Raw genomic sequence first — 23,555 nt, forward strand, 5'->3', positions numbered from 1 at the left:
GTGTAAGGTGAGGTGGCATCCTTTTGGTTTTTTCCCCAAGAGATGCAAGTGTCAACAACGTGCTGGTACGGCTACCTAACCAACAACACTAGTAGTTTTTAAGATGGGAATTCTTCCTGAAAGTCAGTCTCTGAAGTTTACAATCCATGTCAATCATAAAAGATTCTGCTACTCAAATTTATGGAAAGAAAAGATTAAGCTTATTTAATATTTTTACCTGAACTATTAGAATAGTGCTCAGTTTTGAAAGGTAACCAAGAAATGTAAGCATTAATACAATTTGAAGGAATAAGAATGAACATGAATTCTCCAATATGTGCTGCATTGTTTTCCTTAGTGGGTAGCATTTAATTTGTCACAAAGGCTATGTAATGTTCCCTGAAAACTCCACAGTTAGCGCTGTTCTCAAAATAATCCAAATAGAAACTTCTCAATAAGGATATGGGACTGGATGCCAGAATGCAGCTCTTAAAAATTAATAGTTCCCAAAAAGAACATGATACTGATATCACAGAAAGCGTGCTTTAAACGTATGATATGCCATGGAAAGCGGGGCAGATGTCAAAGGTAAACAGAGCCAGCATAGAGGGTTATTTTAGTGCTGGGTGGAAATTTGCAAATGGCACTGTAATAAAATACAGTTAAAAGCCATAGAATAGTATATTCAAAATGGATAGACTCATCCATCATAGTTCCAATCTAAAGTAATAGTCATCGGTTTCCCATCATGCTTGTATAATTATATATTATGAATAATTAGTAAATGTGCTTGTATGCTAACTTGAAGAAAATACTTTTCTTGCATATAAAATAAAGTACAGTATATCTAAGGACGGGAAATACCTCTGTGAAAGCAAAGCAGATCATAGAAGGAAGTTTGCTTAAATACTGTATAGCAAATGTCTTAATAGTACAGGAACGCTTACTGGCACTAAACATTCTGATTATCCAGTCCCAGTTTATAGCATCACTCAAGCTAACATTAACAAAGGCAGGCTTTTTATCACCATAGTGTGCTGGGTGATGCTAAACAATATTCGTGCAAAAATGGCCCTTCAGTTCAAATGCTGCTTTGCACATTTTTCCCTTGCTAGGTTTTACCGTTTCTTAAAATATGAATATACCTTGAGATGTCTCAGTGACACGAATACATACAACAAATTGTACTGCCTAAGAATACCTAATCATGCTACGGTGTGTTTGACTCTTTGAAGTTCCTCCCTTAGCCTTGATGAGTGTACAAATTGTTCGTTGCCTTTAAGTTCAGATTTTATCTTGGAGAACATAGTCATGGGCAAAATTCAACATTAATTGTCCAGGTCACAATATTCATACAACTTTTTCATGTACTTACTTAGCTTATTTTCTCTACAAAGATTGGCTTTTCAAAATTAATTTATTTTCTGTGTATATAGTAAAGATAGGGTAAGAAGAGAGGAAAAGAATAAGGGCTAGGAAAGGACAGGAAACATTGCGGAGACAAAATCTGAAACTCTCTCCCAGGCATTAAGTAGGTTTACATTCCTTGCAGATGTGCCAATAGAGCAGGCACATACTTATAAATATCTTGGAGTGCAATTCTAGCTTTCTTATCATGGTGCATACATTTATTAGGCAAGTGTGGCTATTGTACTATTCTCTTAAGATTCCCTTATTCAAAGGAGGCACATTTTATTCTTGCATCTTGCTTTTTCTTAAGTAATTTCTCAGCTTCTTTATGGAGGTTCAATTAGCATGTTTATAAAGTTTAATGTCTTGGAAGCTATCTAGTTTATAAGACCAATACTTGCAGTTCCAAGATGCATCAATAGTGCTGTTTAACAGTTATAGGCAGGTTTGGTTTTTGTGGATGCCAGAGCCTGGTTCTGTCTCCTTGTTTTCTGTTGAAATTGATTTTCTTATCCTGTAGGTCTGGTTCCAGTGGTGCTCTAAAAAATTATTTTAAATCAGCCTGGCTAGCAAAAACTAATAGCAAACTCTAGTCCTCAGGACTCTTTGTAAAGTCTCTGTCCATTAATATTTAAAAATGCCAGCAGTCATCTTAAACAACATATTTGAGACATTGATTTTCAAACCAGTTTAAGTCTAGTATCCCACTCTATAGTTAATGTATTCCTTTCAAATGTGCATGTGCCGTCATCTTATCTCTTTTCAATTCTAATTCTGAAATTTCATTGAGCTTTTTACCTTGGCCAGGTTGATTTCACTACTCTCTGCAGTCTTGGGTAGTGGTGGGGTGTATAAAAACATCCCTTTTCAGCAATGCTTATACCCATGTGGAGATAGCTCTGTGGAATCTGTGCTTCTCTGTTGCTTTTTACATAGAGAATCTAGGAAGACATACATTCATCTCATTTTAAGGAACTACCGTACCATGGTAGAGAGCACGATGTCTCTCTGGTCACTGTTTCTAACTGACTAGGATCATGCTATATCTTTCTAGCCTGGCTTTGTGCTACCATTCGTTGTATCTATCCTACCTAAGATTGAAGTTTAGCACAAATTTCGATGATTGCCACTGCCATCTGTAGTACAGCTATTATAATTGTCTTATGTACATTTCATTTTATTTTTTTAAAGTTTTATCAATAACGACAGGTTTACGTTTTTTTATTGTTGTGTTCTCTGGCCCAAAGGTCATAATAAAAGTTTGACAGAATCCAGATTCTAGATGGTATGTAGGATAATAATAAAGTTGCCAGTTGACTGGGACTTGGACTATCCCCCTTGATGGTAGGCCTTCCATATGCGAGCTGTGCCATCCAGTGAAACTGACACATACTGCAGAAAATCAAAGAAGAAAGTAAGTTGGGAGTAGCAACGGCAACACTCTATACAAGGCTCCAAGAACTGGATAAAATATAGTGATTGCTCAGAGGCCTCGTCTCATGAGTTTTCCGACTGTATTGGTCTCCCATCCAATTGTAGGCCAAAGACTGATCTCAGCCCAAATTCCAATCAGCCATACTTCAAGGATATGGCCTTCCTACCTGCTTCATTTCTGGGACATGGATGAGACCCTTGATAGAATCTTGATGTCCTGTGTAACTTTGCACTAGTGCTCCAGAGTTTGGGTCATAAATCCTGCAAAAATAAAAAGACAGAGTTACAAACCTATCCAAGGATAAGCTATCCTTTTTTGTTTCCGCTTCCCTTACTACCAAATGCCTTACTCTGTGGCTACCTGATAGTATCATGGTCTCCTGCAATGATACATCCATTGATCTGGTCAATGCAAATACAAGTGATTCTTCTAGGGGCTTTCATGTCTCGCACACAACATCCACCATCTTCACTCTAAGTGAACCAGATTTAAAAAAAAAAAAAACACTTCCACCATCAAGGAAGACACTCTGTTCCCCAGCTTCAGCGATATACCGCACTATACAAATATAACTTTTGAAATTCTATTCTGACCTTTAATTCTCTAAGAATCATCATGCAGAACTATTTGTGTTTGATTAGAAAATCATCATACTGTAGGTCTGTAAGGGCTAATAAATTTTCCTATTGTCTACCTATCACTACACTTAACATGAAATAAGGAATGAAGTTACTTACCCAGAGTTGAATGGTGCCATCTTCAGCACCAGTTACCCATTTGTTTTGTTGTGGGTGCCATGCCAGGGCTAGGACTGTGGTTTTGTGCTCACAGAGTTCAGCCAGGAGCTCCAGATCAGCACAATGAAAATTGAAAGCACAGATGAAAACTCCAGTGCTGGTAGAGAAGGCAAATTCCCTCCTTTCAGGAGCAGGGGGATATAGGCTGTGAATAGCAGGGATAACAGAACCTTGGTAAACTTAGATTATTAGTGATAAAAAATCTCTCTGGCACAGAGGTGGGCAATGATAGCAACTTTATGACCAATGGACTTCAACTCCCAGAATTCTTGAGCCAGCCATACAGGGACTTGTACTTCTTATGTTTGTTACTGTCCATTTTGCCATGAAAGATGCTTTTACAGTCCTCCTTTCATGCATCCAAGATGACATTCTTCTCTAAGAGCACATTGATGCTGGGTTTTTTTTAAAAATCAAATTAATGCAGAAAGGTTTACCCACCTATTTTGGGAACAGGCCACATCCAGGATAGGCTCGTTATCCCCAGGCAGATTGGAGAAGGTGTTTTGAAAGGAGCGCTTTTGAAGATTCCAGAGGCACAGCCTTCCATCCCATCCCCCACTGAGCTGCAATGAAAGGAGGCCAGGTGAGAACTTGCTTCTCAGGGCTCTGCTCCCTTTACTCCTCTCTCTCTCTCTCTCCCCCCCCCTCCTTTCATACCTTCGTTCCTTGAAGACTGTCTCTGCTCCCACTCTCTCCCTTCTCACCAAATGAAGAGATTGCTGGAAAGAGTCTTAGAGGGTTATGGGTCCCACTTTACAGAGAACACAATGCTTGCTTTGTGGGGATTCTTTATGAAAAGGGTAGTGCAGGGCTAGTCTGCCCCCTGTGGTGCACCTCTGGATAGCACGCAAGAGTGAACCGAACAGATCAGCAGTCTTGGGCAGCCAAACAACTACTCTGCATTAACACTCTACTTTCCTGGCTAATGTACCATCACCATATACGAAATAACTAATGGAAAGGTATTTAGTTCAAGGCCATTTTAAGGTCGAAGAGCCATCAAATGGGAGACCAGCAGGAAATTTTATAGTGAACAGACCCAGTCACCCAAACTGAGTCTGGTATACAAGTTACTACAGTAACTTGTATACCAGACCCAGACACCCAAACAGTTTTTTCTGATATGGTACACTTAAAGGATACAAAGTATTAATTTCATTTAGTGTACAAATTGTATATAAGTTTATATAATATTCTCTTTTCACGGGTCATATATAAGCACCTACCCTATATAATCTTTCCCCAGCCATTCACTTACCAGATAAGGGATGTGAATGCCATTCATCTCATTTGTCACTAGGGTAAGTGCTGTAATCATGCCGGTGTGTCCACACAATACTATTCTGCATGTGAGGTCTATTTAAGGTAATGATATGGGAGACAGCAATTGGATGGAAAAGAGAAAGGAGAGATCACTCCACCATGATGAAACTGAACTGATATATTATTATAACAAATATTAATTCGATTTATATTCTATTTTTCCACCCACAGGCCCTTTTAAAATACAGAAACATTAGCCTGGCAGTGACAACCTGCTAAATTCATTTGCCAAGATAAACATAAGGTAGACCCCAAAGGAGAGAAGGGAAGATTTCTCAAAGTTGCATATGAAAGAAAATTACAGTGCTATATATTTGTAGTATGTTGTACGGTAGTTCTTTTGTCTCATTAGATCCACTGTCATATAATTTAGTCACTAGATCAGTTTGATCAGTCTAACAAAAAAAACCCAACAACAATAAGTTCTTCTAGAGGCCCTGTGTTCTTGGTTTTCTTTGTTCATGTCTCCTGGTTTATTCTTCACCCTGTTTCAAAATGGCTCAGACAATTGATAACAGCCCACTTTTTACAAGGCCTCAGTGTCTTCCACTAAAGAAAAATGCCCTTGAACAGCAATAGATCATTTGGGATGTCTCTGAAATTTCTATCCCATTCTGAACGGGATATTTTTACCTGAGATACAGCTACTTGAAGGTTCACAGACCATCTCACTTTGGGCACAACCTTTTGCTAGTGTTTTGGACTCTTGATCCAATGCAGACATATTTTGCTACAGCACAGAGAAAAATATGAAATAGTAAATAAAATGTTTCTGAATCCTGTTTTGCAATAAATCTTCCACCTGGATTTTGTTGTTATGCACCCATGAGTTTATTTCAGCTTTCACCAACCTTACGATTACCAGATTTGTTGGACTTAAAGTCCTACAGTTCTTCGTTACTATGGCAGCATTTCTATAATAACTAGGAAGTGTAGGAATTAAAATCTAAGTAAGGAGATTATTAAGTTTATCGAGTTAGGGAAGGCTTGTCAGTTCCATAAATGTTAAAGTAAGCAGCCTGTGGTCCCTGGGAGAGAGTTCAAGGTACTAGTTGGGCCACATATTCCTCTGATTACCGTCCCATTGTTCAGAGTTAACTATTTCCCCCCCTAAAGCTATATGTCTTTTCTGTCTAAGTAATCTCCATATTTAGACTTCAATTCCGACACTTCCTAATTATCATAGAAATGCTGCCATAGTAACTTTTAAGTCCAACAGCTTTCCATTGTAGGAAAGTAAAGGTTATTACTCTTTGAAGATGACCTACAAAGTGATTTTGACTGCCTTCCATCCAGTCATAGGAAGACGAGTTTGCTCTTACCTGGGCAGGGGGCTCAGTACCTGGGATGAAGGTCTCAAATTCCCAGAGATAAATATTCCCGTTGATTGCTGACATCACTAGAATATCCAGCTGTTCGACAAAGATGACCCTATCAAGGCCAGAGTTTGGTTATCAAGATTGCTCTAAATCAGCATTCAAGTTCTGATTTGAAAACCCAAACCCAACATTTCCCTCCTTTTTCTTTTACCCCAGCTAAGAAAGGTGTCTTTAAAGGTCCTTGGCAAATGTCACCAGGTTTTAAGCTACTTGCTTTTAAGTAGCAAGCAATAACTCTATCTAATTCTTAGTTAGTTTTGCTATAATGTCCTGACTACAGTAACATGTATCCAGAGAGACCACAACCTGATATTTACCTAGTGAACCCTATTTTTTCTTTTCCTATGTCTTTGGCTGTGATCAGGGATCTACTGTAACAACTTCGGAGCCTACTGCAAGTCCTCATTTTTTGTGCAGAATATGGACAAGGTTCCAATTCTTTCTGATGACCTTTCTCTATCTGATCAGCCAAAGGTCCTCGTCGCTCCAAGTGGCCTTTGTCTATATGGAAGGACTCCCTGCTGAATGAAACAGACACACAATCCGTGTTTACATAATGTACTTAATCAGATTCTTAAAAAATAACCAGCAGATGCATTTGTACAACCTGCTAAATTGGATTAGCATTAGTGGTAGATGTTTAATGCCTTAGCATGATGTGTGAACCCAACTATTCAGTTAATTTATATAGCAGTCAACAAATCTGCAAACCCACAAAATAGATTAATTCAGTAACAAGTTATTGTGTGAACACAGCCACAAGACAGGAAAGACCAGGACATTGCGGTGGAGCTGGGCGATAGGTGTGAGGCTGAATTGCTGTATGACTGGAGCAGGTAGAACATGAAGAGAGGAGACAGGAAAGAGGATGCATAAGACAAGCAGAGCTAGCTTGTCTGTGAGCATATACTTTTTATAAGTACAAATGAATGAGGCAGACTGATCTAAGTGAGAGATGGGAGTGAGGTACTTTGCAGATACTTTTCATGAACAAGTGCTCTTGAAGATAATGATCTAAGATAGAATGTTTAGCAATTAAGCTACATAAATCTGGAAATTAGCAAAAACACAGATTAATATGCTAAACATCTTATCAGCAAGGACTATGTTTCCTCTTCTTAGCAGCAGAAGCTTGCAGGTTTCAGCATATAACTAGTTATATCACTAATATTCCATTACTGGACAATGGAAATCTCTGAACAAATTATATCAGTGCCTAAATGTAGTGATAAACCTTTACCTGTAAATGAAGGGAGATATGTAGCTTCTTTCCCATTTTTGCAACATTCCATTGGTGTCCCCACTGAAGAGCAAAATGGGCTCCTTTTTGGCTAATAAAGATAATGAAAAGGTGAACCAAAAGTAATTTGGACTTGATAAACCAGACCAAGAGTTTACTGCTGAACAGTTGATATAAAGATTAGCCCAAATACTAAGTAGCTAGCTTGACTCTTTAGGGAGGTTATTTTGGCTATGAGTTCTTGCATCTGATAAAGCTTATACTCCCTGATCTATTGCAGGCTGAGGCTGAGCAGATAAGAATTATGCCTGGCTACTTACCATAAGCAAGACACTCCAGGGAGTGTTTGCAAGGCAGCAGCGTTAGACATCCCAACTCACTGTAGCGCCAGATCACAACTTGCTGTGGTTTTGCTATGCCTCGAAGGAGAAGAGAACAACATTTTATGTGTTTTACCTAAAATAATCTTTTCGGGATTGCTTAAGGTTACTTGGATTACTCTAAAAGGTCTTACCATCCACCAGATTATATAATACCTTGAGAAAGAGAAAGGATGTGGCTGGAAATGTTCTACTATACTTAAAAAAAATCAATTGAATTTATATTCCCGCAGAACAGAAACCTCTTATTGAAAAAAATATCGAAAGTGGGATTTGTTGATGTGCCAAATTTATCCCTGCAAAGCAAGTGAATTGAGGGATACTCATTCAGCTGGAACAGAGAAATTAGCCTGGAATTGCAGTGCCAACACTTGAATATCATTCCTAAACTGAGACTCAGTTCTCGAATCATGGTTCAACTTAGTTGCCTCGGCTTGTGAGAAAATCGTATCTTCTCCAAGTTAATTTCTGCTAAATTAATTGATGGTGTGACTTTATATTCTTCTTGCCTTTCCTCCATTATAGAAGTATGCATGTTGCTCCTTCATACTATCCTCTCATTAAATCCTATAAAGTAACTATAGAGACTATTAGGGCTGAGAAATAGGGACAGATTCAAGATCATCAAACATTATTGCTGAATGGCTTGAATTAGATCTCCAGCAGTTTTCATACAATACTCTAACCCAGGGGTAGGCAACCTTGGCTCTTTTATGACGTGCCTGGCTCAGGAATTCTGGGAATTGAAGTCCACGAGTCATGAAAGAGCCAAGGTTGCCTACCCCTGCTCTAACCTAACTCTCTGTAACTTGATGCACTCTAGGTCTAATGAAGCTGTAACTCCCAGAATACCCAGCCAGCTTGTCTGTGCTCACAAGGAATACTGGGAGATGTATTTCTAGCTAGTACATCGGGAATGTGTCAGATTAAGGTGAACTGGTTTTCTCATTACAAGTCTTCCTTGACTCTTTTACAAATATAATTTTATGTTAAGAACATGAAACGATTGGTTTATAGCAGGGGTCTCCAAACCTGGCAACTTTAAGACTTGTAGACTTCGACTCCCAGAACTCCCCCAGTCAGCATGGCTGGTTGAGGAATTCTGGGATTTGAAGTCCACAGGTCTTACAGTGGCTAAATTTGGAGACCCCTGGCTTATAAGATGTGAAGACGGAATCCATGGTAAGAGGTTTGGAAGGCCAGATGAGATTTTGACTTGTAGAGGTGAGAGACAAGCAAAGGTCATGTGCAGAACACTGCCCCTCCAAAGCTTGTGTTTCTCTTCTCTCTGCATCTATCTCCCCCCCCTTCACATCACCATGGTGATGTGAAAGTGCGCAGGTCTGTGTGACCTTGCTTGCCTGTCTGATAACAGTTAGCTCGCATCAATAAGATGTTATTAACTATTCCCTGTTTCTGGCCTCTGGCTTCTATATTCTTGAGGATTGGTTGGGAGTTTAACCAATGAAATGCTATTGCCATGTAGAAACTTTTGCTTCTTGTGATCTCTATATAAACAATAAAAAGCTGTGTACCAGCGGCCATTTTTTGCACCCTGCAATGACTGAGCACTGATTACTATACTGACTTGCAAATCTGAGGGAAGAGGTATCAGTGCTTTGCTGGGGTACTCACCAATCACATGCTTTGAGTCTGGCAGGCTGAGGAGCTGCTGGAGAACCAGCTCATCCTTCTGATTGCCCTGGAATGTGGATATGAACTGTGAAACCTGAAAGAGAGATTGGCTATTTAATATGGGTTTTTCCTTCCTTTTGCTATTTATGGGTAGGCAAAACCTTTTTATCTGTGAGGAAATGAAAAAGATAAATTTGTGGCACTGCTCTGAAAAGCGCTTGTCAAACGAAGTTGCACAGCTACAGAGAAGAACTCCAGAAAATAAACAATATTCTTGAATGGTAACTTTTTATTTTAAAAATATGAGCTTTCAACATATCTTGGAGCAACTGGAAGATCCCCAAAAACAATGCAAGGAATCCAAGTAGCCTTTGAAACAGCGACTCAATAGAAACAACGAATGAAAAACACTGTCCAAATTAATGGAAAGAAATGTCAGCTAAGCCATAGCTTAGGCAGCTAGAATTTAATTTTAATTATATCTGCTATGATATTTGAAAGAGCATCATAATGTTTCAATATAAAATAGTTCTATGCAATCTTTATGTCATTTACATGGTACCATTAATCTGGCAATCTGGGTCTAAGCTCTCAAAAGGCAAGGAACACACAAGAAACATCCTTCACAAACAGTAAGATGAGGTCATTAATGTGAAGGGAATTTGCTGCCTAAGAATGGACAAGGATGAAATGTTGCCCCCTCACAGAAAAATCCTCCCTGGTGAACAACTACTAAGAAAAGAAGAAGCTGCCTTATACTGGATCAGAAGTCAAGATTCAGACAGCAGGTCTTTAAAACATCTAATACTCAACATCCATTTGGTATGGCTAGAATTTATATTGGGAGTCTCCTGTATGCAATGCAACATACAGCAAATGACCTCTGCTCTCAGGAGATCCCTTATTGATACTAACCAATAAGTTTAAGAAGGATCTGTAGGTTCCTCCAGCTCAGAATCCTGCAGCCTGGCAAATCCAAAATATTTGTAAATGGGTTCCAGATTGGTAGACGGTTTTTGCCTAATAGATATTTAGATTCGTCTCATATACTTTCACCCCATGAATTTAACAAAACATTTGGGAAGTATTTGTACATCCCCCAGATTTGGGCGACTATTGTTTTATGTTATAAATATGAGTTCTGAAAGCAAAATGGCCAAGTTTAGTTTACAAAATCTTTCTGTGTGGGAAGGTACTGTGGCTGGCCACTTTTACAGAAAGGTTTTGAACTGATTGGAAAGCAGCTCAAGAGTGGTGGGGGTGAGCACCACTAATTCGTTTCCTGTTTGGTTGCAGCGTAGCTAGAATGGCCATGTCTACATAGCAGAGAAATCTTGCCTCACTTCTCTTACCCGCTCTACAGATTCAAGGCCTCTAAGGAAATGTAAGCTTAAGGGCTTGGCAATTCTTCTCAAGGGGGCAAGACATAACAAACAGGGTTGAAATCTCATCAAGAGATATGTCATTTCCTCTTTGCTTTGCTGTGAAGGAGCCAGCACTCACACAGTGGGGTGATGGAGGTTTTGTTTTGATTTATAAAGAATCAGGATTTTTGTTACTCTGCTTCACTTGGGGCAGAGATATTTGCCCTTTGTTCTCAGCCCTTCATTTATTGTACATGGCAGCAACTAGTGCAGACATGTCAAACACAAGGCCCGGGGGCCGGATGAGGCCCGTGAAGTGGTTTCATGTGGCCCGCAAAGCCATCCTGGAAACAGTGAGGGAACGGCCCCTGCTGCCTTGGCCCTGGCCGGCCGGGAGCCAATGTACAATTTTGTGGTGGCCATCTATGTTGAAACGCATTCAGTCTTAGCTCCACAAGGCCGTCCAGAAACAGTGAGGAACCAGCCCCTGCCGCATTGGTCCCGCCCCCTGGGTGCATGCTGGGGAAGTGTCATCCTTTGTGAGGAATGAAGAAATGGACCATGCCTTGGTGCTTGCCCTGATCCCACCCCTTTCTGCCAGAGACCCTCAGATCTGTCCCACTCCTGCCCAGGCCCCCACAGGCACCCTTGACGCGAACGATGTAGAGCTGGCCATGCCCACTCCATCCACGCCCACCCAGTAGGCTGCACCCACCCTGGCCACACCCACCCGGCCCCCCAAGGGTAACCACAATGCTGATGCGGCCCTCAATGAAATTGAGTTTGACACCCCTGAACTAGTGACTTCAAAAACAACCCTAAATTGAAATGGTGTGGGAGGTTCACAGTTGCCCTTCATTCTTTTTTCCTATTAACTGTAATATCAAGCATTGCCAGTAGAGGGCTCCTTATAATTACAAATCCATTCAACAGAGTCTGAGTTACTGCTGATAGGCAAAATTGCGTCAAATACTCTTGTGTCACTCACTATTTCTCCAGACTGCGGCTCATAAAGGGTGGGCTGGGAAGTGCCATTAGCAATCCAAATGACGCCAATAGGTGCTACATAGCACAGTCCAGTTATGTTACTGATGAAGGGGCCGAGGCGCTGGATCAACTTGCCATCCTGGGACCAGATGCCAACCGTCTGGTCAAAGGAGCCTGAAAGCACCCTGCAAATGAATTCCCAGGTCAGTGTTTCAAAAAAGCGGGAGATCACAGTGAATGGAGGGACAGTGGACTTTTCCAGCAGCTAGTTAATACCTCACACTCAACAAATGCTGTATTTCCAATACGTTGGAATGAGGGGAGAATCCTTTTCCATCAACAGTTCTCAGTTTGTATCTTTCAGTTGTTTTCTCCCTGCCAGCAGTTTTATTTAAACCCTGAATTGTCCACTTCCTCTTTGTGGTAAATACCTTCCTTCCCCAAACCTCTACCTCTTTCATTTGTTATAGTCCAACCATGACAACACAATTCAGAGGAAAAGACACCTCTTTCTGCCTGCACCTTCACAACAACAGGGGCAAAGTTCCTATTAGAAGCATGTACATACGTAGAAGGATGAAAAAAAAAAAGGCCATATGCAAAACACCTTCATCTAGCTTATACCTTGTGGTTTCTTGCTGGCGCACCAGAATCAAATGGGTGATGGCTGCATTATGGGCACGTGAGATGCACTGCTTCTTTGTCAGGCCTTTTCTGCCTGAGGTCTGGTAAGTGTCAAAGATCAGTAGTTTTTTGTCATACCTGGAATTGGTAGGAAGGAATGATCAATTGAAGATGAACTTGATTTCAGTTGGCTTTGTTTAAATTTTTCAGCAGACAGCTCAAATCATACTAGTGAGCCTTATTGATAAAGGCCAAATAAGGTTTCTATTTTCAGAAAAGTGTTGCAATTCACATAATTGTCCTTCAGAGCAATCCAGTAGGCACAGGACTGCTTTTTTTGCAAAGCTATTCTGGGCTCCTTTTGATAAGTCTCTTCTTGTAACATCAGCAATGGGCATAGAATTTCAAATTACAAGGCAGCTACACTGACCTTCTCCAACATATCTGGTCCTATGACCCCCTATGATTGTTGAAGTGGTCACAGGAATTTGGGAAGAGTCCCATCTTAGAAATCTGGAGTTTTCCAAAATGTAGAAAACACATATACCAATGACAGTAAATATTATTGGCATCACAAAATATTTAGGTTCTGAACTTGCCTACAGGGGGAAAACTATCCCCACTTCCAAACTCACCCAGCGGTATAAATATGGTTATCAAGGCAGGTGATGCAGGACACAATGTCTTTGTGGGTCCATTCAGAAAAGCTTTGGGTTATGTTGACTATATGCCCAGATTCTCTTTTTTCATCCAAGGGGAAAACCATCAGGCGTCCTTTGCTCCCACAAAGAAGGAGATGCCGAGCCAGGCTGATTGCCAAGGTGAAGATGGGATAGCCCAACTGAAAAGAAAGAAGGGGGAGGTTTACTTAAAGAGCATAAAGTAGTGGTGGTGAACCTATGGCATGGGTGCCAGAGGCGGTACTCGGAGCCCTCTCTGTGGGCATACGTGCTGTTGCCCCAGCCTTGCCTCCCCCTGTGACCCCCTCCTCTCCAGCAGCCCCCCGAAGGAGAGTTGCCCTCGAGCATGGCCCACCCGGAGCAGCGCAGCCAAGGACATGGCAGCCAGGCAGCATAGACAAGACTCTGCCCTCACATCCCATCAAGCATTTGATGCTGCAAGGCGCAGGCAGAGGGTGTGGCCGCCATAGTGCTGTTGGGCTGCCTGGGCAATGTGTGGCGGGCCCTGGAGGCGATGAGTGGTCCTGTGGGCAGGCGGGGTGGGGGATGGGGGGCAGAGTGGGGGCGGGCAGGGGGAGTGGAGCAGGGGCGGGGCCAGTTTTTGGGCACTTGGTCTCTAAAAGCTTCGTCATCACTGACATAGAGACTAAGAAAGGCATCCCTGCCATAGCACAATCTAAACACAATTAATCTCAGTGGAAGGACCTGGGAGTTTTCAAAAACTGACCAATAGAAAACTTGAGTTCTGCAGGCAGACAAGACATGTTTACTCTGTTGAAGGAATAGCTCAGAGACAAAAAAAAGAAGTTTTTATAATCCTAATGGTTTCTAAATGCTTCCAAGGCAGATTTCTAAGATAATTTTAGTGCCCCAGAATCCTGAGGGTATCATTCTCAAGGGTGAGATACGCTTGAATGGCAAGTGCCTGACATAATCATTCTGTAACCTTATGATGTCATGTTTGCCATGAGCTGGGGATTATGGGAATTGCAGTGCATGGTGAATGTGACTGGATCATTGGTGACTGGATCATTGGTGAGCTCGAGGTTGGGGAAAGTTCTTGAACTCATGCAATCAATTCTGTGCAATAGCTTGTAATTTCAGAAAACGTATTACTGATCTTACTATGATTGGATTCCTAGTCCTAGGGTCTCATGAGATGCCACTCTTACCAGAATACGGTCAAGCACTGTACCACCTGGAGCCCAAACCAGCACAGAGCTGTCATTGGAGGCAGAGAAGAGGAGCCGTGCCTGTATCCAGGAAAGGAAGTGGGTGACCCAGCCGGCATGTTCTTTGGTGCACAAGGTCATGTGCCCACTTTCCATGTCCCACCATTTGATCACTCCATCTATAAGAGTAATAAAACTGACATGCCACTTATGTGGACAGGAGTTCAATTCAGGAAGAACCTGGAATTTTTATTTTTATATACATATAAATATATATTCCATCTATATGCATAGATGGAACAGAAAAGCAGTCTCTTGGTACATACAAATTTTGTTCTCTTTGGTGGATAGTAACATCTAATTTCTCTTAGGAAAAATTAGACCTGCTATACTGATGTTATTATCCACCATTCATACATAATTGGCCAGGGCATGACAGATGCAGGAAGTTGGCACAGGAGTGGAGTTAGATACAAATATTTAAAGTTAGCAACCAAGAAAAGATGTTCCTTCCCAGCATGGACTCACCTTCAAATCCAGTGAGACATTCCCGTCGAGCTGAATGGTAGCCAAGAGCTGTTATTGAACAGTGGTGACGTTCCTTTATTCGCAGGTGCTCTTGCATAGCCATATCTATAGGTGGAATGAAGGATGGTATGAAGAACAGGGATTAGAATGAGGTCACACATGCACATTCACCCTGGGATATTGTTTAATGTATCAGTCTCAGGTTTTTCAAATCAACAGCCATGCTCCTTCCAAAGGCAGAGTTGAGTTTAATATTGATAAGAGTGAGGGGTGGAAGAGGATTTTATTTTAGAAGGCCTATGAAGGCTGCATGAGGACAAGAGTGAGATGAGATGAGATGAGATTGTGTCTGTGTGTGTGTGTGTGTGTGTGTGTGTGTGTGTGTGTGTGAGAGAGAGAAAGAGAGACAGAGAGAGAGAGAGAATATTTTGCAGGGTTAACAAATGTGAAATAATTTTAACTTTAGATTGAATGTTGATATGTGCCGTACTGCTTTCCTACTGCATTGTATCTCAATCAGTGGAAAAGCGCATCAGTCTGATGCGAAGAGAGGGGAGATAAAACAAAACAGAGTGCTTCTAGCTGAGCCTTGAATGGCAGATAACAAAGCAGATGACAAAAAGATGGATGCAACTGTGCGGTGCAATCCAAGCAGTGCTAAGATGCCACCCAATCCTTTAAAACCACAGTATATGCAATCATTTGTGGAAGGATGGCTCTGCTAATCTGTAGCAGCCAGCAATGGGAAAGTGGCATCTCTTAAAACTTCAATCCATCTCAATAAATGACCAGGTAATGATTATCCATGTCTTGGAAAAAGGAAGTTCTCTTATCCTCCCAGCCTCTTTTCAACATTCTCTCAACACTGCAACTAACTATTGTATCACGAATGGTAATAAATCCCCCCGTTTTCTTTGGAAACATCCAAACATTCAACAACGAACAACGCTGCTGGCACAGGTTTTGCAAAACACACAAAAAAAACTTCAGCAAACATTTTAACCACTCTGTAGAAAGGGAATGCCAGGAAACAATTTTTTTTCTCCTGAAGAAAAAAGTTGCATTGCCGTTTTAAATGTAAATGTTAAATTGTAAATGTCAATTTTTGTGTACAGCAGGGCTTCTCAAACTTGTTCTTTCATTCCCCCAAACCGCTGATCAGAAAGTCCTCATTTAAATGTCTCTGTTGTGACGGAGTAATGGGTTCGTGTGTCCTTACCCAAAAGGAAACATTTCTGCCCAAGTTGGGGTAATTTACCCAAGGGTGGGAAGCACTAGTTTATTTACCACACAATTTCCCAGCTTCGCCTAAGATTCCTTGCAGTATGTCCTCCCATCTCGGTTCCCTAAGAATGACAGACGACCGTGATTCAACCGCCCTCCTGTAAGCCCCCCTCCTTTCTCCGAGACTTGCCCAGATATGCCTGGAGGATTTATCGCAGAGTTCTTGGCGTCTCAATCGGTGGCGGCGCCTGGGAACTCGGAGTTAGCTTCAAGTCTCGTTTACTTCCTCCGCCTGTCGCTATGGAAATGAAGTGAAGCGAGGGCGGGAAAAAGCTAATCCCAACACAGCAAATTGGAGTCGTGAGGATGCGATGTGCCCTCAACCGGTAGCCGTGGCTTGTCAGAACCAACCCGAATTTCCGCTCATTCCCTACTTTGTTCAGAGTAGTGGATGGAAAGAGTTGCATTTGCAGCCCTCTGGCTTGCGAAAGCATGCGTGTTTTTAAAAATTCTATAAGGCCTTTTTTTCAAGGAGTATTAGGGAGTTTCCACGTTTCTCCGATTTTTGTTTCTCACACCAATCCTTGCAAGCTAGGGAAGCTTGAGAGACAGTGATTAGACCGCATTCACCCAGCACTTTTGGGGCTCAGTGGGGATTAACCAACTTGGGTCTCCATATTTTAAGATACCGTATCTCTTCCCAATCTGAGTCACATATGTTGAGTTATAATTAACATTTCAACATTTTTGGGGAAATGCAAGGTTAAGGAAGTCACTCCAGCCAGCCTGTGCTCCACTCTTTTCCATTGAATCTTAGAGTTGGAAAGGGCCACTTAGATCACTTGAGCCCAACTCACAGCTCAGCACAGGAATCCAAAATTAAATCATACTAAAATGATTTCCTAATATTCAGTTCAGCTGGAATCTGCCTTCTAGTAATGTAAAACTGTTACATCATGTCCTGCTCTCTGCAATGTCAGGCAAATAATCTGTAATATTTATTTAATTATTACAATTTTTGGATCCTACCCAAATATGCACAACATACTTCCAGTGTTCTTAGTTTCTTCAGTCCTCCTCTGAGAGCTAAACATCCCCAGTTCTTCCAACTTTCTTTGTAGGACATAATTTCCAGTTCCCTGATCATCTTTGTTATTTTTCTCTGAATGTGGTCTTGAATGTCTTGAAAGATGTGATCAGAACTGGATTTCTGGACATTAAGGGAGAGTCTGGCTAATGCAGAATATTGTGTAACCGTTACTTCCTGTGATTGGGAAATTAACCTTCTAATGATGCAGTTGAAAATTTTGTTTGTCTTTTTAGTGGCGATGACAAATTGCTGACTCCTATTCAGAACAGCATTCACACTATTATGAAGTCTGATAACTGTGTTTATTTCTTTTTCTAAATGAACTTTGATTTTATGTCTGTTATTTCAGTTTGTTATTTTTAGCCTATGCTTTACCCAAAGTATATTTATCTTTTGTTTTTATCTTCTAAAGTATTATTGAAAGAAAAGTCTTCATCAGGGTCCAGTCCAAGCCAGGAATAAACAACATGGCAACCGCTTTAGAAAGAAGGTTGTAGTTTATTGAAGAGGAGAGCCAAACAGAAAGATGGCTCTGGAAGAAAAGAGTGAACACATGTAGTAGGGAGTGGGTTTTTATACTCTCTTGGGCTTTTGTTTGGAGTTGTTTCCCGTTCCTGTTTGAGGCTTTGTATTTCCTGTGTCATATACTTTGACCTGAGTCTGAATGTACCCCTTTGGCATCTGTGGGTTAATCCTATTATGTCCTGTCTTAGAGTTTGGGTGGGGTATGTAGATTTTAGGTGTCTTTGTCTTCCTAAGCTTCTAGCTGGAGGGCTCCAATCTTCCTGAATAGATTATTACATCTGCATTTCTACAGAGCTGGTTTCTGCTTGGGGGGGGGGAGACTATTAAGAAAAACTGGGCATGCTTTTCTGCCTCTTTAAGATCCTTTGAGGAAATATAATATTCTGCCCTTTTAATATTTCCTTCTGGGGGGGGGGCTGACTTCCCACAGTATTATTCTCCTATCTCTATATGTGTTGGAAATTCATCTCGGCCCATTTATAATTAGATTGGTAATTGCAAGATTATGAACAAATATCAAATATTTAGCTTAGGTCAAATATATATTATGTTCATAGTATTCTGACAAACTACTAAAGAAGACATCCAATTAAAAAAATGAGAAGTAAATCTGTTTTTCACAAATCTATGTAGACTTCTAGTAATCACTGCATTGTTTTCAGTTCTTCACAAATCTATGTAGACTTCTAGTAATCACTGCATTGTTTTCAAAGTACTGACAATTTATTGTGTTAGAGTTTGCTGTAGAAATTTCCTAAATATTATTACAAAATGGGTTGCTCAGAAGTTCTTGGGTCCTCTCTTTGACTATGTTTGAAGATACAGGCAACCTTTCCTCTTCTCTAGGCATGTGGGAAAGCAACCATTCTCCAGGGTTTTCAAAGATGATACAGATTTGACCAAATCATCAGTGCAAATTCTTTCAGTATTTTAGGATACAATCTACCAGACTTTGGTGATTTGAATTCATAGATGACCAGGAGGTATTTCCTGACTATGTTTCTATCAACTTCTGAGTTAAGTAATCTTTGCTTGGTGCATCATGCACGTGATTTTGTCTTGTTTGTTTTAGAGCTATGTTTTATAATGCCTTAGTAATTTCTAAGAGTAAGAGGCTTTTTCTACAAGACATTATGAATGAACTTAGTGCTTTAATATCCATAACTGGAGTCTAGACTGTTTTCCTTAGCCTGGGATCTAGGCACAGAGAGCTTATAAAGCAGAGACAGCTCTAGGAATGGAAGCAGCTGTGGGAATGGAAAGAACAACTCAGGCCTCCCAAAACGTCTGTAGGAATAACGATGATGACGACAACAACAACAACAACAATAATAGAAAGTAAAATGGGTGTCCCGATTTACCTTTGTAATTCAATATCCCCAACCCCCACTCCTGTACAAGAAACTTTTCCTGGGCAGCATTTTACCCTGTTTCTTACCCAGTAAAGAAAAACAATCAGAAATGAATGGCTGAAGGAAGTGGTGACAACAGCTGGTTTTGTTTTGTTTTGTTACTAAGGTATACATTAAGAAACAAGCAGCATATAGACAGGAAATTCACTTAGATTCTCAAGAAGCATTTGTCTCCGGAAGAACAAGAATCTGCTTCCAGATTCTCTTCTTCTTTCTCTCTCTTTTATTATTAACTGAGGGAAGGAAGGAAGGAAGGAAGGAAGGAAGGAAGGAAGGAAGGAAGGAAGGAAGGAAGGACTTCCCCAATTAGAAAGGCCGAAGCTAGCGCTAGCAATGACAGTGCAATTTTCACTCCAGATTCCAGTACATTGTTTAGCTAACATTATTTTTTTTACTTTATAATAATTAAGTAAGCTTTTAAAATTTTCATAACTACATTAAGAGTAGAGAAAAAAAACTGATGGATTACCAAACACAGATTAAATTTCTGATGATTAATTGGGAAGTGTCATGACTCTTTATGGTGACAAAGTTATAATAGTCTGATTTTTGATATTTTTCTGATAAAAATACTGTTTTGCATTAGACATAGAGCAGAATGATAAGAGATACAAATTGAAATTGCATACTATTGCAGATCGTACTCTCTTGACTGCATGAAAATTTAGAAAGGTGGCTTTCTTTTTCCATTGACTTGACAGAACAATATATGAACAATGGTAAATTGTGCTGTTAACTTTCTGTAAGTAGGAAATATCCCTAGTGTTCTCTGAAAAAATTGGTCAGAAGTTTCAGACTGGCAAAAAGAATTACAATAGATTGGAACTGACTTTTAAGTTTTCCATACTATTTTGGTTAACAATTCTTGTTCTTGATGCAGATTAATGATTTTATTTATAAAAGGAGATTATTGGAAAATATTATTTTCCCCCATCTGAAAGGGGGGGGGGTGAGATTGTTATAAGTACTGCGCACAGTAGATTGCAAGAATTGAATGTGATGGAGAAGAGAATGCCAGGAAAGTGAGTTTTCAGGGATTTCTTTGTTTGAAAATAGAATAAGAGTATGAGAATTGAGATTCAAAACACTGGGAGAGCACTGGTTTGGGTAAGACTCTTCTATGGTATGTACTTATGTTTCAACCAACTGTTTTTAAAATAGAAAATAATGTTTGCAGTGTACTCAGAGTAATTGATCTTTATTTAAAACAAAAATCCACAGAGTAGCTTTCCATGTTTATAAACCTTGGGGTGGGGGAACTCCATGCTAACAGTAACTACCACGACCGTCTTGTTCTCAGTCAGCCACTAGCATAAACTTGCAATCAGAAAAGACCAACCCTTCCTGAAATTAGAACAACTGTTCTCTTCCTCAGATATGCAGTGTAAAGAAAAGAAATATTTGTTGCCATATTTCTTAAAAAATGAGAAGGGTGGCTATTTTTTTACAAAAGAGCTATTACTTGTAGGCATGATTAAAATAGTAATACAATGTAATGCCCATTTTCAAACAATAGCTAGGTTGACTAATGGCAATTATTCTAAGTAAACCAGTAACTATTGGGTAATCACTGTTAAATCTTCACAAGACAGGCCATTTTCCATGCAAAAGACTAATATATTTACAGTAGCCTACTGGAATTTGCAGGCCTTGTATCACATTACAGGTAATTCACTGTGCACAACAGTCACTCCACAAATCTTCATTCATTTGCCAAGACTTTAATTGGCACACTCTGAAATGTATTGAGAAGGTCACAGACATACAGGCAAACAGACATATAGGACCTGAAATTCTATGGAAGCCAAGTTAATAGTATCAGAAAATATAAAGCAACTAAAATATGGGAAACTGAAAAAAAAAGTCCCCTGATTGCTTCAGTTCTAAAAATGAATTCAGTACATAATCTAAACATTTGCTGGAATATCAAGCCTGAATGCTAAGTGCTTGCTGGAGGGCTATATATAGATACAAAACATAGCCAAGTGAGAGAGAACCACCCACAATCATTGTCCAAAACTTTAACAATTCAGACAAATGTGTTAGTGAATTAATTCCTGCTGCTGTTTTTTTCTGTGATTGCTTGAGAATGATTTAGTGTACCCATTTGGGGTCAAGTGGATTCTGTTTGCAGCAGATGTCACAAGAATAGAAGGAAATAAATAAGTTAAGAGCATGAAGAAGAGGGAGTCAAGCTATTCTCCAAAGCACCTGAAGGCAGGACAAGAAGCAATGGATGAAAACCAACCAAAGAGAGAAGCAAACTAGAACTAAGGAGAAAATTCCTGATAGTTTAGAACAATTAAAGAGTGGAACAACCTGCCTCCAGAAGCTGTGAATGCTCGAACACTGGAAGTTTTTAAGAAGAGACTGGAGAGCCACTTGTCTGAAATGGTATAGGGTTTCCTGCCTGAGCAGTGGGTTCGACTAGATGACTTCCAAGGTCCCTTCCAACAGTATTATTATTATTATTATTATTATTATTATTATTATTATTAGTAGTAGTAGTAGTAGTAGTAGTATTGTAATTATTGTAATTATTATTATGGATAGGTGGAACCCATCTGTGATGGCAGATACATAAACAGCAACTTCTTGTTTTCTGTTGGATAGTACCCCTTAAAATGGCCATAAGGAACTAATATGACACTAGTGGATTCTATTTTGTTTAATTAGCAGCTATTCACAATCAGTATCATTTTAGAAATTTAATAGCAATAGCACTTAGACTTATATATTGCTTCACAGTGCTTTAAAGCCCTCTCTAAGTGGTTTATAGAGTCAGCACATTGCCCCCAACAATCTGGGTCCTCATTTTACCGACCTCGGAAGGATGGAAGGCTGAGTCAAACTTGAGCCCAGTGAGACTCGAACTGTCAAACTGCTGTCAGACGGCAGTCAGCAGAAGTAGCCTGCAGTACTGTATTCTAACCACTAAGCCACCAGGGCTCTTTAACCATTGTAAGCAACATTTTTCTTTTTAATATACTGCAGTCCATCTAGAATTATTTACAATAATTCCTTTGCATGTTCTGTAATGCATTATGACCTGCAGTACAATTTGCATGGGTGTGTGCACAGAAGGGACAAATGGTGTTATGTGCAATGACTCTGTTGCACAAATACTATATGTACTTGCACTAGGTATTATGTCATCACTCTATAATTATACTATTTGTGCAACAATGTCATGGCATGTGTGTCATCACTTGGATGTGACTGTAATTTTTTAGAGACACCATTTTTGAATTACTCCAAATAGGTGAAACGGTGATCACTCTTTGCTGCACCTGAAGAGTTTGGATTCTCATTCATTTTACAATCTTGCATTGGATTATGGATGTCCATAAAAGTTGGGAAACAGTTATATGAAGTATATACAAATAGTACCACAAATAAAAGTAGGCAAAGCTTGTTTTCTTTATGTTAGCTTTAATTAGAATCCTTAATTTTAGGCAGGGAAAAATCAGAAAAAGACAGGTAAAATTGTGACTGATTTCAAACTGGTTTAAAGATTGCCATTTTTTCCAGTGAGACCCACTATGGCATGTGATTAGAGCATTGGATTAGGACTTTGGGGATTTTGGAGCCAATCTTTATTCAACCATGATAAACGTGGGTCACTTTTTTATTTATATATTTGTATCTCGGCTTTATCATTTTTACAAATAACTCAATGCGGCAAACATATCCAACACACCTTCTTTCTTCTATTTTCTCCACAACAACAATCCTGTGATGTGGGTTGGGCTGAGAGAGAGTTACTGACCCAAAGTCACTCAGCTGACTTTCAGGCAGGACTTGAACTTTCTAGCCTGTTGCCTTAACTACTAGACCATGGGTAGGCCACCTTGGCTTTTTTATGACTGGTGGACTTCAACTCCCAGAATTCCTGAGCCAGCCATGCTGGCTCAGGAATTCTGTGAGTTGAAGTCGACGAGTCATAAAAGAGCCAAGGTGGCCTACCCCTGCACTAGACCAAACTGGCTCTCTCTTTTTTTTCCTTCAGTCTAATTAACTTACCAGGTTGTTATAAGGGCAAATGATGCCACTTAAGCCACCCTAAACTTTTAAGAGGAAGAAAAAAATGAAAATGTAATACATAAAACAACAAAATTCAGCCATTCCTTTTTTTCACAAGGCAGACTAGGGGCTCTACCTAATCCTAGGGTCTTAATTTGTTCCAGCAGGGTTGTCCCTGCTCTTGATATGATAGCAGTGTTCCAATATTTGCGGGGCTGCCATAAAGAAGAGGGGATCAACCTATTTTCCAAAGCACCAGAAGGCAAGACAAGAAACAATGAGGGAAACTAATCAAGGAGAGAAGCAACCTAGAACTAAGGAGAAATCTCCTGACAGTTAGAACCA

The 23,555-nt window shown here is 40.1% G+C and overlaps 1 protein-coding gene and 1 long non-coding RNA gene across 4 annotated transcripts; one reads left to right on the top strand and one right to left on the bottom strand.

Moving 5' to 3' along the window:
* Positions 1-32: 32 nt before the first annotated feature.
* Positions 33-17,686, bottom strand: LOC120304029. 3 transcript variants are annotated; one of them, XM_039334118.1, is made up of 18 exons: positions 16,351-17,686; positions 14,937-15,041; positions 14,409-14,587; positions 13,192-13,397; positions 12,557-12,694; positions 11,934-12,117; positions 9,582-9,675; positions 7,887-7,985; positions 7,567-7,657; positions 6,644-6,844; positions 6,270-6,378; positions 5,581-5,677; positions 4,883-4,980; positions 4,063-4,187; positions 3,562-3,766; positions 3,185-3,297; positions 2,991-3,084; positions 33-2,781 (listed from the first exon to the last, which is right to left on the bottom strand). In XM_039334118.1, the coding sequence occupies exons 2-18, from the start codon at positions 15,037-15,039 to the stop codon at positions 2,719-2,721; spliced, it is 2,199 nt and encodes a 732-aa protein (XP_039190052.1). In that variant the 5' UTR covers positions 15,040-15,041; positions 16,351-17,686; the 3' UTR covers positions 33-2,718. The 3 variants fall into 3 exon arrangements, 2 of the variants coding, with proteins under 2 accessions (XP_039190052.1, XP_039190051.1); XM_039334117.1 differs by having other exon boundaries at positions 6,644-6,847; positions 16,351-17,685; XR_005555588.1 differs by lacking the exon at positions 3,185-3,297 and having other exon boundaries at positions 2,757-2,781; positions 6,644-6,847.
* On the top strand, positions 11,996-14,512 carry LOC120304031. Its single transcript, XR_005555589.1, has 3 exons — positions 11,996-12,135; positions 12,403-12,660; positions 14,379-14,512. It is a non-coding gene; the product is annotated as an uncharacterized LOC120304031 (long non-coding RNA).
* Positions 17,687-23,555: the final 5,869 nt, after the last annotated feature.

The sequence above is a fragment of the Crotalus tigris genome, unplaced genomic scaffold, assembly GCF_016545835.1.
Source record: "Crotalus tigris isolate CLP2741 ecotype Arizona unplaced genomic scaffold, ASM1654583v1 scf7180000017625.6296891, whole genome shotgun sequence".
In the NCBI taxonomy this organism is placed as follows: domain Eukaryota; kingdom Metazoa; phylum Chordata; class Lepidosauria; order Squamata; family Viperidae; genus Crotalus; species Crotalus tigris.

What these genes read in the sequence shown, in the direction of transcription:
- LOC120304029 (XM_039334117.1), bottom strand. Translation starts at nt 15,039, where the DNA reads ATGGCTATGCAAGAGCACCTGCGAATAAAGGAACGTCACCACTGTTCA. An exon ending in CGCCAGCAAGAAACCACAAG is followed by an intron (nt 12,118 to 12,556) that starts GTATAAGCTAGA and finishes ATTCATTTGCAG; the next exon opens with GGTGCTTTCAGGCTCCTTTG. An exon ending in CCTGGAGTGTCTTGCTTATG is followed by an intron (nt 7,658 to 7,886) that starts GTAAGTAGCCAG and finishes TATCTTTATTAG; the next exon opens with CCAAAAAGGAGCCCATTTTG.